This window comes from Macrotis lagotis, chromosome 5 (genome assembly GCF_037893015.1).
Source record: "Macrotis lagotis isolate mMagLag1 chromosome 5, bilby.v1.9.chrom.fasta, whole genome shotgun sequence".
In the NCBI taxonomy this organism is placed as follows: Eukaryota; Metazoa; Chordata; class Mammalia; order Peramelemorphia; family Peramelidae; genus Macrotis; species Macrotis lagotis.
This window is the reverse complement of record NC_133662.1, coordinates 142,219,703-142,238,465: the sequence shown is the minus strand read 5'-3', so window position 1 is coordinate 142,238,465 and position 18,763 is coordinate 142,219,703. Positions and strand designations below refer to the sequence as shown.

At 34.8% G+C, this 18,763-nt stretch overlaps 1 protein-coding gene across 1 annotated transcript in view; it reads left to right on the top strand.

Annotated features, from left to right (window-relative positions):
• SLC18B1 (solute carrier family 18 member B1) overlaps positions 1-18,525 on the top strand; it is a 49,674-nt gene extending 31,149 nt beyond the window's left edge. Inside the window, exons 11-15 of the mRNA XM_074187614.1 lie at positions 240-335; positions 6,624-6,698; positions 11,385-11,478; positions 11,755-11,804; positions 13,061-18,525. Of these exons, the coding sequence (XP_074043715.1) occupies positions 240-335; positions 6,624-6,698; positions 11,385-11,478; positions 11,755-11,804; positions 13,061-13,136 (391 nt within the window). The 3' untranslated portion in view covers positions 13,137-18,525. The remainder of the gene's footprint in view (positions 1-239; positions 336-6,623; positions 6,699-11,384; positions 11,479-11,754; positions 11,805-13,060) is intronic.
• The last annotated feature ends 238 nt before the right edge of the window (positions 18,526-18,763 follow it).

Sequence of the window (18,763 nt, the reverse complement as noted above, 5' to 3'; positions counted from 1 at the left end):
CTCATACAACAGTACAGTTATCTGATTATATATCAAAAGACATTAGAACTGACCTAAGGACAAGAGGAAAGGCAGGTAATATGATTGGTAAGTAAGATAAAATGGGCTACTCTTAGAACGGACTATAGCAGTTCTCTGTGAGAAGCTAACTAACTTGTGACCCTGATCCCATTAGCACAATTTACTAAGTTTTTGTTTTCTTTAAAATACTAATTTTTTTCTTTAATTCTTTTTGGCAGTCAACTTTGGCTCTTAATTCTAGTATTGGTTGTGAATGGCATCTCTGTTGGAATGAGTCTAATACCAACTTTCCCAGAGGTACTCAGTTGTGCATAGTAAGTGATCAATTTAATTGATTAAACTTTATATTTGAAATAATAAGTGTTGAAATTTTTCTTTAGTTTCATTTTGTGGAAAAACACTGTCATAAAAGATAAGAGATTCCATTATTTGAAACCTTAAGGATTTTTGATCCCAGAAATCATTAATAATTGAATTTTATATTAGGGCATAAATTATAATTATCTTCACAATAGTCTTATGTGCTATTTTATATTTAGGGCTGGAAGACAACTTAGAGGTTACTGAATCCATTCCTTTCATTTTGCAGATGAGGTCACTGAGCATCAAAAAAATGAGTCAAGGGGCTTGTCCAGAGTCATACAAAGAGTCAGTGTCTGAGGCAGGATTTGAACCTGGATCTTACTGACAGCAAGCCTGGCACTCTCTGATAGGCAAAAAAAAGTTGATATTTTTCTTCTATATGCAATAAGAAATCACTGAAGTTTTTTGAGTCAAGGAATAATAGATCTGTCCCAGAAAGATTATTTTGATAATTGTGTGGATTTTGGAAGATTAGGAGACTGTTGAGAAGTTGAACTAATAATAACAATTTTTAATAATTCCAAATTCTTCCTAGTACAAAGACCCAACTTTTCAGCACAAACATTTCTCCAACAATGCATCATGGTTATAAATCTTACAATTGCCTGAGGCATCAGAGTGATAGTAAACCCACAAAGCAATGAATAGCTGCCTACTGGGTGAAAGCAAGCTGCCACATTTCCAGTTATCACCTTTACTCAAGAAGTGGCATATGCGATATGATTAAGGAGCTATCTGTTTAGAAGAGGAGATGGGCTGGTCATTCAAAATCATCATAGCATGATAGACTGTGCACTGACTCTAGAGTCAAATCCCATCTCCAATACCACTTGTGTGACCTTGGTCACTTATCCTGGGTAGGCTTTAGTTTCCTTAATGATGATAACAAAATAGCATTTTTATAGCATTCTACAAATATTATCTCTGCTTTGCATATGTTATTTCATCTGATATTCACAACATCTCTGTGAGATTGGTGCTACTATAACTTCTATTTTATAGATGAGAAAACTGAGGTTGAAAAAAATTCAGTAAAGTACCCAGTGTCACACACTTAGTGAGCCTGAATCAGGATTCAAACTCAGGTCTTCCAGACTCCAAGTCCAGTACTATAGTTGCTATGCCACTTATTTGTCTTTCTGATAGACATCCAAGTCATAATTATGAGAAATAACTCAGAAATATTTTAATTCTAAATCTTTAATCCTCTGACAAAAGAGGAGGAGGTATAACAAGGGGCAACTAGGAGACATAGTAGATAATGCACCAGTCCCTACAGTCAGAAGGACCTTAGTTCAAATGTGGCCTTAGATATTTATTAACTGTGTTACTTTGGGCAAGTCACTTAATCTTGTTTGTCTCAGTTCCTCATCTGTAAAAGTAATTGAAGAAATGGCAAAACATTCCAGTATCTTTGCCAAAGAAAACCCAAATAGGGTTACAGACAGGATTGAATCACCTCAGCAACAGACAGACCATCCAGGTCCTTTCCTGTTATCTATAAAATGTAAAAGCATCTAGAGGAAGACATCTAGCATGCTAACCAAATGCTCTATGAAGCATCCATGGAAAAATAAGAATAGGAATAACAGAGAAGGAAAAGGTGGAGATGGGCAGTGATCTGCTTTGATTTTGGGAGTTATCACATGGGTGGAATCATGGATCTGTTGAAGTATAAACAACAGTTCAATTAAGGAGTGATAAGATCCATACTACAATTGTGATGGTATGAGAGGGAAAGGTCATGGATGAGAAAGTTTGAGTGGATATAGTCAACAGGATGTGGCATCTGAGAAGATGGAGGGTGGGGAATATGATTGAGAGAAGATTCAAGAATAATAGTTTTTGAATCTGGGTGACTAGGAAGATGATGGTGACATCAACAGGATTAAGAAAGTTAGATTGATTTAGGGAAGAAGATAGGTTAGTTGGAAGCATTTTGAACTTGAGCCAATAGGAACTCTAGGTGGATATTTCTAGAAAGCTTTTGGTGATAGTAGTGGAATTCTATACAGTGGAGGATCAGTTATATAAATTTGAAAGACTCCTACCTGGAGGTAATTGACCTCAGGGGGAAAAAAGCTAAATCACTAAAGGAAAAAAAGCAGAGAGAGAAGAGCCATACTTAGATGATGTACCAGCAGAAATTAAGGAGGGAATCACACAGGAGGGGAAGTAGTATGACTGAAGCCAAGAGGAGAGAGGATAAATATCTCAGAGGAAGAGTAGCAATATTCCTAGTTGGAGGAAGGACAAGAAGAAATGAGAATTAAGAGAACAATAGATTTAGTGCCTAAATGATCATTGATAACATCTAGGAGAACAGAGACTAGGTTACAAAGAGTTGAAAAGTAAGAGACCAGAAAGAACAAAAGGCAGTGAGTATAGACCTTCTGGTAGTTAAAGGGGGAGAGAGGATGATTTCTAAAAGGTTCAAGGAAGAGTTGATTATTCTATCGTTATTGTTTTTTTAATAAGGGATACCTGAACATGTTTCTAAAAAGTAGAAAAGAAGCTAGTAGACAGGGAGAGTTTGAAGAGAAAACCATCAATGAGTCAAAGCTCCTGAAGATGTGGAATTGACTACACTAAAAGAGTTTAACCTTAACTAGAAAAAGATTCAATTCCCCTCTATGATGGGAGCTAAGCAAGATAGAAGAGATTTATCTGTGTAGAGATGCTGGTGTGGAACGGGAGAAATGAGGACATTTACATTGCACTGCCTTCATTTCCTTACTGAAAATGGATGGAGGTTTTTAATGAGGAAAAAAGGTAACATTGGGAATTTAAGAGGGAGGCTGAAATAGCTGCTTCAAGGAACTTATTAGTCATTTGGGGAAGAATGAAAGAATTGCAGACTATTAGCAACCATATGGAAGATTGCTCCAAATCACTAATAAAAAGAAAAATGAAAATCAAATCAAATGTTTTCACCTTACATCCCTACAGTTGGTAAAGATGAATGTAGTCAGGAATGGAAGCACAGTGGAAAGATAGTCAAACTAATACACTATTAGTGGAATTATGAATTGGTCCAACCATTTTAGAAAACAATCTGGAATTATACTTTTAAAAAGTTATTAAGAGAGTCAGGAGTATCTGAGTTCAAATCCGACCTCAGACACTTAATAATTACCAGTGTGGCCTTAAGCAAGCCACTTAACCCCATGCATTACAAAAACCTAAAAAAAAAGTTATTAAAATTTTCATACCCTTCAGAGATTCCATTGCTAGATATATATGCCAACAAAATCAAATAAAGACCCATAAATAATAGAACTTTTCTTAATAGCAGAAAACCAAAAAAAAAAAAAAGATGACTTACTGATTAGGGAATTGATCAAACAAAATACAGTTTGTGAATGTAATGAAATATTATTCTGCTGAACGAAAGATAATATGGAAATTTAGAGAAAAAATGGAAAAATTTATATAAATTGAAACAGTGTAACAAACAGAACCAGCAGAACTATCTATATAGCAACAACAATATTGCAAATGGAGAGAAAAATACACCCAAAGAAACCAAATACTATTTCTAATCACTAAGCAAAGTCCCCAAAAAAAGTCTTGGGAAAAAAATTCACCTTCTTTGCAGAGGTGAGAGATTATGGTTGTGAAATATTGTATTGAATATGTTGTCTAATAGATTCATTTTGCAGAGCTATTTTTCTCCCTTTTATATTTTTGGTTATAAGAGGTGATCCACTGGATAAAGATATGTTTATACTTAAGGTGGGAAAAAGCAAAATATATCATTTTTTGTTTAAATTCACCTCTTTTAATAAGCATTTCTCATACACAAATGCCTCTGGTTCCATAATGTCATTTGAAATGTTGAAGATTGCCATTGGATTCAATAATTTGGTTTGTAAAACCAAGATAGGAACTCAAGAATAGCAAATTATTAAATAGAGCAAAAATAGTATAAAATTTATGCTGTCAATAAGATAGAAAATGGATATGTGTTATAAAAGCCTCCTTTCAATTCTTTAGTAAATGTTTAGTGAAATTTTATGTTTTTCTCAATTTATGTAACTTTTCTTAAGTGCATTATCAATGGAACCTCTTGGTTACCATGATTCTCACTTTCAAGAATTTACATTGCTACCACTCACTAAATATCCTTTATTGCTAATGTATTTAACCTTAACATAACCTACTAGTTCCCTAATTTCCACTCACTTCTCATTCATGCTTAGTAAATAGTTCTATTTGTTAAGCTGTGAAAAAAGTATTTTTTTTATTTTTATTTTATTTTTACAAGGCAACAGAGCTATTAAGTGACACACAGCTAGGTAATTATTAAGTGTCTGAGGCCTGATTTGAACTCAATATCTCCTGACTCCAGGCTGGTGCTTTATCCATTGCACCACCTAGCTGCCCCTATCATTTTTTTAAAAAAGTAATTTCATGCATCATCAAGGACCTAAATTAGGTAATCTATTTGCAATGGACCCAGTCAGTACTGTTGTGTATTTTCTTATAGCATTTAGCAAATTGAGCAAAGGAGATAGATAGGGAAGGAGTGGGAGAGGGAAGGCCTAAAATTGAGGAGTGGAAGGACTCAAAGGATAAGGAAGTAAGGGAATATAAAGAGTGACCAGTAGTATATTGTTAAACTTATTGATTTTAGGGTCAAGACTTTAGAGTCAGAGGAAGAAAGTGAGACTAGAACAATGTTGTACTGACCTGTATGAACAGGGTCAGAGGAAGGCACTAAATTTAAAAAGAATAAAGCAGAGGAAGAGGTAAAAGGTTAGGAGATAAGAATTACAGAAAAGAATTTCAGAGTTCAAAATCATGGAGCTATGGGTGATGTTGAAGTTTAATGTTGACTACCCCTGTGCATAGGAACTAGAATAGAGATATAGGTCACAGGAACTAAAAAGTTAGGACCAGACTGTTCAAGGGGATAAGACGAATATTTGTCCTCAAGCTTGAGGCTAGGTATCAGAACAGAGAAGGTTTGCCAAGTGTCAGATTCCTTGAGACTTAATGGAGAGTGGCCTATGATGATAGTCATGAGGATCTATATAGAGTGGCAGAAATAAATAGAGGGCTCCACAAAGCAGAAGTTACCAAGTGATAGTAGCACAGGAAGATCATCCTTTTCAGACTCTATTTGCACAGAACACAAGAGCTCTGGCCCTCAGGTTCTCTTCTCTCTCTAGTCTCTAAAGCCTCATTCTAGGTCTTCAGCCCTAATCCTACTGAACTATAATTCTGTATCATCAGCAGTTTTGAGGCAGTTAGGAAGTCCAGGAGATGGGGGTGGACAAAGAAGGGAATAAACATGGATATAGAACCTACTTAAGTGCTATACAAAGAGGATCTCATTTGATCCTCACAGCAATGGTAGGAGGTTAGGGGCCTAACAACTCTATTTTACAGTTGAGGCGACTGAGGCAGATAAGACTTACTCAGGGTCATACACACTAAGTGGGTGAGGCCAGATTTGAAATTAGGTCTTCCTCCAGATTGATACATGACTAGATCTGGAGTCAAGAAGTCCTGAGTTCAAATTCAGTGACAGGTACTTACTAGTACATCATTTTTCACTTGCTTCTAGCATAAAATAAAAACTACTCTCTTTGGTTTTTTTAAAGACTTTATATCTGATTCCAACTTCTTCTCCTCCTTCATACACTCTTCTCAGCCACACTGACCCTGATAGATTTTCCTCTCATTTCATCTATCACCTCTGTACCTTTCCACAGGTTGTCTGTCCCCTACACTGGAAACATCCTTCTTCCCCCCTTGTTTATTAGCCTCACTAATTTCCTCCAAAGCTTGGGTCAACAATGACCTCCTATAGGAATTATATCCTCTTTCTGCCCACAGATGCTATCACATTCCTGCTTCCCTTATAATAATTCTCTATGCTAAAAACAACTCTGAGGTTTCATCCCATACCTGCCAAATTGGCAAAGATATAAGAAAAGGATGGTCAGTAGTAGAGGAGCGATAGGAAAAAAGGTACACAGATACATTGCAGTTGAAGCTGCAAATCAGTCCAATTTTTCCAGACAACAGCTTGAACTAGGCAAGAAAAGTGACTAAACTGTGCACATCCCCTAACTAAATGATCCCACTTACTGGGAATACACCCCAAAGAAGTCAGACAGTATCACTCCTTGAGGCAACATACTCAAAACAAGGTTTTTGTCACTGTCTTTCTCTCCTCAGCTACCATCAATACTTTTGCTTAATAAGTGTTTGGTTGTTTTTCTCTCTAGTGAAAATGGATTTGAAGAAGGATTAAGCACATTTGGACTTGTGTCTGGGCTTTTAGGTGCAATGTGGTCACTTGGGTAAGAAGTTATTTTCATACAGAATTAGCTATATTTATACTTACAGGAGTTTTCATGTTAGCAGTATAAGATTTATATATAATGAATGATGTATCAGTTTCAGTCCCTTGACTCTTGAAATCTTCTTTGAAGCATCATTGAGCAGTGGAAGGTTTTTGATTGAAATATGAATTTAGATCTCCTTTCTGCCACTTATTGTGAGATTTTAGGCAAATCTCTTAATGTCTCTTACTGATAAAATGCACAATGCCTAGCACATGGTAGGCCCTCAGCAAATGAATGTTTGCTCTCAACTCTTTCTTTTTGACTTTAGTTTCCTTCCCTCTAAAATGAGAGAGTTAGATTAGATGACCTCTGAAGTTCATTTTCAGATCAGTGTGCATGAGTGTGTGTATGTCTGTTTCTGTGTCATGAAGTCATAGGATCAAAAGTCAGACTCAGGATTAACTAGGTGGTGAAATTTCCTCTTCAGAAAGGAAATAGCACAGTGGGGAAACTGAGTCAAGACTATCCTATCTTAGACCACACTTGTAACTTTTCCCAGGAATAAACATCCACCTGTAGCAGTTTCCATACTGCAGCATGCTATTATTAACTTCATTACAATTTAGAATACCATCCCTGTAATCAAAACTAAAAACAAAATTATAATTCCAAGCGCTATTATATCAAATAGCAAAATTTCACTAAATGCAACTTAGGACTTGAATACTATTAACTTCTCATGTTTCTCTAACAGTTATATATCATTTATTCTTTATAAATTAAAATTCATCAAATTATGGGGTTTCAGACACAAAACAAATAACTGATAGTTGATTTCTTATTGATATATTGAAATTAGATCTTTATGCCTCCCTATATGTTTTCATAATTTTTATATGTGATTTCCAAAAATTTTCAAATGAAAACATTATTATAGTAAACTTATTATATATTTTAAAATAAAATATATCCCATTAAATATTTGTTTTCAGATATCAATTTTTGTCACATTCTTTTAAAAGTTCATAATCTAACAGTATTAAGATTTTTTTAAAAAATATCTTTTTAAATAGCATTTCTGATACATTGGTTTTCCAAATATTATAAGAGAATTTAGAAATCTAATAATAATAATATATACATTATAATATATTTAAAATATGAAACAAAACTTATTGCCAATCAGAGGATCTCAATTCAGCTAAATTTATTTCTAAATTATCTTACATAGAAAATCATTCATCTGATTACCCTTGGTGCTTTATATTAATGCCATGTAAAATATGCTGTGCAATTATATTCAATTAAAGAAATAATAATAACAATAATCAGCATTTGCATAGTATTTATCATTTGCCAATCATTGTGTTGGGTACTCCACAATCTTTATATCATTTTGATCCTCTCAACAACCATGAGATATAGATACCACTATTATTTTCCTCTTTACAGGTAAGGAAATTGAGGCAAACAGAGATAACTTGCTTAAGATCATATAGCTTAAAATTTCTGAGAGTAGATTATAACTCAGGTTTACTTTCTCCATACATTTTTCTAGCATTTATTGTAGTTTTCTAACACTTTTATTTGGGAACTTGATCTGAGATGAGAGGAGTTAACAAAGTCATTAGAGGGATTGGCTAGGTGGTGCAGTGGATAGAGCACTGGACCTGGAGTCAGTCCAGGAGTACCTGAGTTCAAATTTGGCCTCAGACACTTAATAATCACCGAACTGTGTAACTCTGGGCAAGTCACTTAACTCCCATTGCCTTAAATAAATAAAAAAAAATTTAAAAAGAGATAACTAAAATACAAACTTTATGCTTTTATTTTTTCTTCACTTAGGGATTTTTTTGATCCTCGCTGCCTTTATTACACTAAAACAATAGCCAAATCAATCTTCAGGGGAAAAGTGATCAAAATGTTATTTACCAGGGGCAGCTAATTGGCACAGTGGATAGAGCACCACCCCTGGAGTCAGGAGGACCTGAGTTCAGATGTGACCCCAGACACTTAATCTAGCTGTATGACCTTCAGCAAGTCACTTAACCTCACTGCCTTGCAAAAAAATTTTTTTAAATGTTATTTACCCCTGAAACTTTTACAGAATTTAATTTTTAATTTTTCCTTAAAAAAAATTCTACACAGTGGTATCTCAAAACCCATTAAGCTATTTCAGCATATGTTAAACTTCTGTTAAGTGCCTTATTAGATAGGACAAAGAGAAGAGATTGAGTTCCTGGAATTACTTCTCTGCAATCTTAAAATGATTAATTTCTAATCTCCTCAATCTGCAAATTTGCTTTTAACAGTTCTACAAAAAAGGAAAAAGTTTTCCTTTCTTTGAATATAATAAGTTGATCTCTGTATTTCAACTAAGAGTACAGCTGAAATGACAGAGAGAGAAAATATCTTACAGAGAGTTGTTTTCCCCCCCCTTAAAACCTAATCTTTTGCCTAAAATGGGAGCTAGTTCTGTTTACTGAGACAATTGCTTCAGGTATAAAACTTTATTACTCTTTCCCAGCATTTTAAATTCTTTGACTACAACTTTTTAATAGTTTTTCTGATTGTCTACATTTTCCCCATAGAAATGTTTCAAAGTAACAGAATCTACAAACAACACTAAATATAAGACAAAGAAACAAAACTAGATCAAATCATAAAACTAACATATATTTGCTAACCTTAAGTTTTCTTTCAATAAACAGTCATGAGAAGAGCCAGACTAGGACCATAGCAAATGAACCAGCTGAATCTCTTGTATATTTATGCCAAATGTTGCATAATCAGGGTTGGCTAGGTGGTGTAGTTGATAGAGCACTGGCCCTGGAGTCAGGAGTGCCTAAGTTCAAATCCAGCCTCAGACACTTAATAGTTACCTAGTTATATGGCCTTGGGTGAGTCACTTCACCCCATTGCTTTGCAAAAAACCTAAAAAAACAATGTTACATAATCCAATTGGATGCTTTTTAGTCATTCCTATAAATACCAGGGTATCTCCTAGTGTCATCCTTCCAAAAATCCATCCAAAGGGAAACCCATTGGTATTTTACTACTATGGGAACCCCAGTGGAAAACCTAATCCTTAACCCAAACTTCATCCTAAACTTACCCTTCTGGAGAAAAATCTAATCATAAACTACCCCTCTCTCCTGGGGAAATCATTTTCTAAAACTCCACCATCACACTCCTGGGACAAACAATGTATAACTACAATCTAAACTTTACCTGAGCTCATTAACCACAGTTTTTTCTGAACAGTGTTAGCCCAAGGATCAGAGTCCTGATTGACTTTGCCAAAAACTTAAGTAGATAAAAGATGAAATGACTGAAAAAACAAAAACTCAAGCTTCCAAGAATATCAGTTTGTTAAGCAATGTATGCCAATTGCCTAACAAATCAGTTCTAGACCACAGTCTTTTAATATATTCATTTATATACACATATTTAAACACACACACACACAAACACACACACACACACACAGACAAAATCTCTTCCAATCCCTTTTGGGATATGTATACATAGACAGAACAATACTTCAAGAAAGGCTCAGGGATCTACCTTCCAATGTCAGTTCAGGGAACTGCCTGAAGCAAAGAGAATTTCTAAGTATCCTGGATCAGAAATAGTATTTGAACTCAGATCTTCCTAATTCCAAGCCCAGAACATTGTCCACCAAACCATACTTTCTCTAGAGACTGATATATTTATTTTTGACATACACAATACTTATCTTATTTCAAACTAATTGGAAAATAAACCCTGCATTCAACTTAAATAATACTATATTTTAGTTACTTAAATGTCTACAATAATTTCTCAAGTGGTCTCTTCACCTCCAAATTCTCAACCATACTCAATCCTTCACATAATTGCCAAATTAATCTCCCTAAAATTCTTTGGGAAATGTGACAGTTCCTGTAACTCAGAAGCCTGAAGGGACTCCCTATCACCTGTAGAATGAAAATCCAAGTTTTTTAACTGTAATTTAGAAGCAACCTACTGATCCAACTTTAGAACTGACTTTAAACAGGTTGTTTATTTTCTCACTGTTATCCTGTCATATGACATGATATTCATTCCTACCTTTTTTACTCACATTGTTCCTTCTACATCCATTCCCAAAGACCTCCTCTGTCTCTCCTGCTGTTTATGTCTCTCTTCTTCCATTAGCCCTTCATTCCAACCCACATTGATCTCTCTCTTTTCTCAAAATTCCTATAGCACTTGCCTGTACTATTCGTGTTGGCACTTTAATCATATATTACAACAACAACAACAGCAACAACATTTTCATGACTATTCTAAAATAGATTCTACGTCCTTTGAGGACAGGCACCATATTTCGTGCTGCCATAGTATATTCTACCATACCTAGCATGATAGATATTCTTTGAAACAAATTATCTAATTAAAGAATACTGCTTGTGGACTTATGGATTAGAAATATAAAAAATATGTGATAAGCAGCTTTTAAGAAAATAAATTTTGAGGGGGTTCCACAAGATAGAATTCTTAGCCCCAATACTACATTTGACTGATAAATGCATGTTGTTTGATAACTTGAAAAAGATGGATTTTCTTTTGACAATTCAATTGCCATGTAAATATAATTTCAAAGAATTAGAGTTTCTTTTAACTTAAAAAAGCAACTCTCTGGGGGTACATTTTGTTTTCTTCTTTTATTTTTTTTAGAGCATTCATAGGACCAACACTAGGTGGATTTTTACATGAAAAAATTGGTTTTGAATGGGCTGCAGCTGTACAAGGACTCTGGGCTCTAATTACTGTAAGTAATTAGTCTTTCATGCTATATTAGTGTTTGTGGAAAATAAGTTCAAATTTGAAAAAAAAAGATGAAAAGAAAGGAAAGAGCTTCAAGTTAAAAATAATCAATTGAGAACAGAAGGAATATCAGAAGGGAACACAGATAAGCAGGGCAATCAGTATTGTTTGGATAAATTTAAATATACATTTAAATTTATGTATTAGAAGTTCATAGTTTCATATAGAAATATGCATATTGTGTGAGTGATTTTAACCAACTACTGTAATTCTATTAAAGGGACTGGCAATGGGACTATTTTATATTCTGGAGCACTGGAGAGGAAAGAGGTACTTTAAATTGTTCAGTCTCCTTTATTTGTCCTTTTTTGATGATTTGTTTGTTTTTCCTTAACATTCATTTTTAAGTATGTTATTTCCCCTCTTCCTGAACCAGTATGCCTTCTTTTAGCAAAGACTTAAAAAGGAAAAGTAGTTTTACCAAAACCAATGAATAAATGGACCTTAACAAACAGTATTTGTAGTATAGTCAGCTAAAGTCTTTCCACCTCTGGGAGTGAGGGTAGATTTAATTTCCCTGTTTATTACAGTTTCTCTTGTCGGGACATTTAAAACCCTCAAACCTTGGCCAGCTTCATTATAAACTACTCTTCTATGATCCAACCTCACTTTCTTGCTGTCTTTCACCCTTCTCCTTGCCTTTCCATAAGCTTTCCCTTATCCTTAGATGCATGTCCTCATCACCTCCACCCATTATAGTCCTTTGTTTCTTTTTATAATAATAATAATAATAATAATAATAAAGTAGATAACATTTGTGTAGTACTTACTGGGTGCCAGGCACTACAAAATTGTTATTTTACAGGTGAGGAAACTGAGACAAACAGAAGTTGTGACTTGCTCAGAGTCATCTAGCAAGGAAGTCTCTCAGGTCAAATTGAATTCATATCTTTCTGACTCCTGGCCCAGTGTTGTCTGCTCTATGGCAGCTCCTGGCTGCCCATTTTAATCATCACTTCCCCCATCAAATCTTTCCTGATCTCCCTCAACTACTAGTCCCTGCCCCCCCCCCAAAAATTATCTTAGATGTATTTGAATGTTCTCTTGTATGTGAGGGCAGAATGATTTCTGCCTGACACAAAGTATTATTACATGATTGATTAAAATACATTTTCTCAATCCTTCAAATTGCAGAACTTGAACATTATAATTACACAGAGTTCAGTGGTGTTGTATTATTGTAATTTTTGCATAGTTTTTCTTGGTTATGCTTACTTTACACTGCATCATATATTATCAGCATTTCCTTTTAAAAATATGATTTGAACAAGTAACTTTAAATGCCATATTCCTAGAGTCGGTTTGGTTCCAAGAAAATGAAATCATATGACCTGGCAAAAGGAGTTGCCAAGTAAACATTTGGGGGCATTTTAAAATAGTTACTTTTATTCCTTTTAAGAAATATTGGATAATTTTCACAGTAGGTGTTATGGAGTTGGGAGGCATATCTTTCATGAAAATAAAATATAATTTAAATTTAAAAATAAATATTATAACATCTTTCTGTTTTTTAAAAAAAATTGTAGATGTGAACTCCAAAATACCCTCAGCACAGAAGAAGAAAGAGAAGAAAGAGCATCTCTGCTGCCCCATAGGATTTAACCTTATATACTCTGGATGATGGCATTCTTGAACCTGTATTCTTATTACTTTTAGAAATCAGAAATATTTTTTTCAGAAAGAAAATAGAACACAAGACCCTAAAACCAGCCTTCTAATCATGTTGATACTACTGTTTGAATAATCCAAAGTTAGGCAATCAAGTACCCAAGTACCATGAGAAGATATATTTGAGACATGTTGTGCAAGACAAATGTTGGAAAATTCTGCATCAGTTTTTACATGAATGTCAAAGCTCCTTGCTTTCTGTGCTGGTTGGCTCAGTGTATTCAAGTTTCTTACAACTTCAGTGTATGTTTTACCCTAAATGCAATCAGTCTGTAATTGCACTTTTTTATAGTGGGGTTGGGGAGATGAATGATTTGACTTATCTCTGGGTATAACATAACCTCTGTGAACTTAACAATGACTCAAAACATTTGAAAGAATTAATTTGAAATTAAATGAAAGATTTTCTTTATAGGGTTGAACTCATTTGTCTCTGGTTCAGAAGAGAAAATTTCTTCTTCCCATAGTTGAAATCTAAAGAGTCCTTTCTCCTTCTTTATTTTTATTTATTTATTTCTTTGTTTCATATGTCATAAGCAAAACTTTTTCTCCCTTCAACTCTTCATGTTTTTGGTGCACATGACTATACATTATTTAGGTATTAATTAATGATTCCTGAAAATACTGATATTTTGTTAAGAAAGTAGGTGAGTGTCCACTGTGAATCTCTTGTCCTTTTGAAACTGCGTTGAGAGATACCTACTTTCCTGGTTTGGACTTAAAAAGAAATTGGAATTTGTATGAAATGCTCATTCTTGCAAATGTTTAACATTTTCTGCCTAGTATGTTCCCAACATTGTTGTTGTTGTACTAGCCATTCAGTCATGCCCAACTTTGTGATCCAATGGACCAGAGCACACTAATACTGTCCATGGGATTTTCTTGACAAAGACTTTGGGGTGGTTTGCCATTTCCTGCTCCAGTGGGTTGAGGCAAACAGAGGTAAAGTGACTTGCCCAAGGTCATCTAGCTAGTATTTGAAATATCTTCTTGACCCCAGATCCAATGCTTTATCTTCTGAGCCACCTACCTACTTTTCTGATACATAGGAGGTAGGTATTAAAGCACATTTTTTCAACCCTTCTCATTGCCAAGGTTGATCATTATAACCACACAAGGATCAGTTTTGTGTGTTCTATCATAGTCTATGTGTGTCACAGCATGATATATATATATGCTATTAGCTTTTTTCTTTTTCCTCTTAAAATTCTATTTGATTCTTAGATTCAGTTGCAAGTAATTATTTGAGTGCAATTTCACATTCACATTTTTCCATTTAGGGAACATTAGATTCCAGATTTAGATACTGTTTTTTAATTCCCCTCCTCCTCTTTCTCCCAAAAAGTAGACCATTAACTACCAGGTCCTTTTGTCAAAGAAATTCAATAAACATTTTTAAAAATGCTTAGACTGAGAATAGGAGACACAAATACATAGTATTTATAGCTTAATTAATGGAAATGTAAAAGATATGCCCACAACTAACCAACTGTACTAAAAGGAAGAATATGAAAAAAAGCACTCACTCTTCTAGAATGTCTCTGAAATGAGCAATGGATTGATTCATCTGAGGAAAGGATTGACCTGAGTTGGACCTTGAAAGACACGAATCCAACAGACAGATGGAACAGAAGAAAATTCTCTTTGTGAAACCAGAGCTTTGAGAATGTGCTGAAGCTTTTCAAAATGAGTCTCTTCTGTTTTATAATTTTGTATTTCAAATATCAGTCACTTTCTCCTTTCTCTGATTCTTCATCATGAACCCTTGATCTTAAAGTCTACATGGACAGAGAACAAGGTTTAGCAGAAATAGGTTGGAAAGGCCCACATGTTTTATATGTCTTGACTCTGGAGAAATAGCTTGTTAGTCATTTCAATCATGTCAGATACTAGAGAAGTTTGCAATTTCTTTCTCCACTTCATTTGATAAATGAGGAAACTGAGGCAAAAAGGATTAAGTGACTGGCCCAGGGGTCACACAGTAGGTCTCTGAAGCTAGATTTGAACTCTGAAAAATGAATTTTCTTTTCTTTTCTTTTTCTTTTCTTTCATTTTCCCCCTGGTTACATGTAAAAATAAGTTTCAACATTCATTTTTAAAATCTTGAGTTCTGAATTCTCTCCCTTCCTGAAAATGATTTTTCTTGACTCCAAGTTCAGCACTCTATTCATTGCTTCACCCAGCTGTCTTGGAGAAATAGATTAACTTTTCTTTAAAATGCTCCTTAACACCAGATTGTCCAAAGGATGATGAGTTTTTCTGTCTCAACTCTCATTTATAGAGAACTGTCATCTGCATGAGTAGAGCCTCCATAACTATGAAACCACTGATGATCTATTCCTTAATTGTTTTAATATCCTGAAATCCACACTAAAATTGTGTCTTTAACTCTCATGCCTTGCTTCAAACTATGTAGTCTGTGTTGGCTTCATCATTCATGTCTTCCATTTCTTGAAATCACTTTAGGGAAATTCAAATGGTTTTAAGTGAGACTAAACATTCAGAATTAGTACAGATTAGAGTTCATCTGAATCAATAAGAAATCATTTTTTAAATTTTATTGAAAATTTTGAAAACTCATCCCTCCCAATTTGTTAAAATTATGTATATGATTTACTTCTGGGTCCTAAGATTTCACTGCTGTTGGGAACTCTTTCCAGACTTAATTGCCCAGGACAATGAGAGCTTTTCAGTTCTCATTCTACTAAAACATCACACTCCTCCTCCTCCTCCTCCTCCTTCTCCTAATCCTACTACTACTCCCACTATACCTCTTTCTCTTTCTCCTACTCCTACTGCTTCTGTTCCTACTATGCCACTTCCTACTACTACTACTACTAGTACTCCTCCTCCTACTACTACTCTTTCCTCCTTCTACTATGCTCCTCCTCCACTTCTTCCTCTTGCTCCTACTATTCCTCCTCCTCCTTCTCTTCTTACTCCTCCTCCTAATACTCCTATTCCTACCACTCCTCTTCCTCCTCCAACCATTCCTACTCTTACTACTCTTATTCCTCTTCCAACTACTCTTATTCTTCCAACGACTCCTTCCAGTTACACAGAACTTCCTACCTACCTGTGCTGTGCTAAGCATCTTACAAATATTTGGTTTGATCCTCATGACAACCCTAAGAAGTACTGTTATTCTCCCCCTTTTAGAGAGGAGAAAAACTAAGACAGATTAAGTGACTTGCTCAAGGTCACATGGCTAATATCAGTAACAACTATTATTATAATGAGATCTAATACATAGAGATCACTATGAGCCAGGCACATATATTATCTTATTTAATCCTCACAACAAGGCTGGGAGGTACATTCCCATTTTATAAATGAAGAAATTGAGCCCAACCAAACTTAAGTGACTTATCCAGGGTCACAAAGCTAGTGTCTTTGAATGAATCTGAACTCAGAGCTTCCTGATTCTAGTCTCAGCTCTCTGCTCCACCTACATGCCTGCTAGGTCTCTTAAACATTAGAAATCAATTCATCTAGAAGGGGAACAGGAATTTCTTTAAACTACAAATACAATAAAATTGTCAAAGAGGATATGACCTGGTAGGAAACTAACATTTCTTTTTTTTAAATTTATTTTTATTAAAGATATTATTTGAGTTTTACAGTTTTCCCCCAATCTTGCTCCCCCCCCCACCGAAAGCACTCTGTCAGTCTTTACTTTGTTTCCATGTTGTACCTTGATCCAAATTGGGTGTGATGAGAGAGAAATCATAACCTTAAAGAGAAGTCTCAGAGGTCACAAGATCAGACAATAAGATATCTGGGTTTTTTTCCCTAAATTAAAGAGAATAGTCCTTGTACTTTGTTCAAATTCCACAGCTCCTTATCTGGATGAAACTAACATTTCTTAGAAAGAGGTTTTAATAAAATTCAGGGTGACCCAAAATTCTTAGTGTGAAGCTAAGCTTTTTTTTTGAAGCTAAGCTTTTATTGCCTAAAACAGCATTAATACTTTTGTAACCCCCTGCACATTTTCTGTCTAAATTTGCAAAACCTGTAACAGCTCTTAAAGTGCATAGTCACCAATTTAATAGAGGCTCCAGCAAGTATCAAATAATAATAATAATAAAGACTAGAGCTAGGATATTTCTTTGTGAAACAATCAGAAATAAGTGATTTGTCCAAGGTCATACAGTTCATAAGTATCAAATGTTTGATGTGACATTTGAACTCAGGTCCTCTTGACTCAAGGGTCTGTGCTCTATCCACTGCACCACCTAGCTGCCCTATTAGGCTGTGTGTTTAAAAATCTACATGATAATTTCTGTTTTGTTTGCACGAATATTTAAATAGACCCCTTGAAGGAAAGGACTTTTTTGTGTTTTTGCCCTTTTTAAGAATACTTTGCACTTAATCTGGAGCATAATAAAAAGCACTTAAGTGAATATTGGTTGATTGATTAATAGATGAAAATAGTATAATCAGACTTAAGGATTCTTATTTCTTTTAAAATTGTATTGACATATTTCTTTTTTTCTTATCACCTACATTTCCCAATAATAGCCCTCTCCTGTTATCTAGTATCCCTTATCATGTAGAATTTTTTTTTTTTTAGTTTTTGCAAGGCAAATGGGGTTAAGTGGCTTGCCCAAGGCCACACAGCTAGGTAATTATTAAGTGTCTGAGGCTGGATTTGAACCCAGGTACTCCTGACTCCAAGGCTGGTGCCCTATTCACTGTGCCACCTAGCCACCCATACCACGTAGAATTTTTAAAACAATACTTCAGAAAACTATTCACAATATTAATCAGATCTGTTACATGTCACATTCAACTCAGGATCTTCCTTCCTCTGAAAAGGTTGGGAACAGGATTTTGATATTTCTTATTTCATAAATTAGTTCATAAGCGCTTCACATAAGCATTTCACAGCAGTTCCCTTGATAATCTTTATGTTTGTTCCAAATGATATTTTAGGCAACTGAAATGTAGTGATCTACAATATTGGTGCTAAGTGGCACCAATCTTGAAGTCAGGAGGAGCCGAGTTCAAATCTAGTGTCAGATACTTGTCACTTACTAGCTGTATGACCTTGGATAAATCACATAGCCCTGTCTGCCTTGCATCCAGGGCCAACTCCAGTTGTCCTGGTCCATATCTAGCAACTGGACCCAGATGGTTCTGGATGAAAAAGTGAAGCTGGTGACTCAGCACAGTAAACCCCTCACCTCACTCAGATCCAATTTATGTGCTTGTCATGGCATCACCTCCCTGATGTAGTGGTCTTCTTCTTGAATAAAGAACAACAGCATCATTTTTGTTGCCCCCTCCTTGCTGCATTTTAATTGGAAAGTCTACAAAGCATGTACACATACACACACATGTAAACACATATACATGCATATGTGTGCATATAAATATATGCATATATATGCATGCATATGTGTATAAATAGATTTGTGTTTGTATATATATCTTCATATATTATGTATAGTATATATACTTATATATATATTCACATATAAACATATATAATATATAAAATTTTTCTGCTGTAACTTTTATTTTTTTATTTTTGTTGCAAGATAATGGAGTTAAATGAC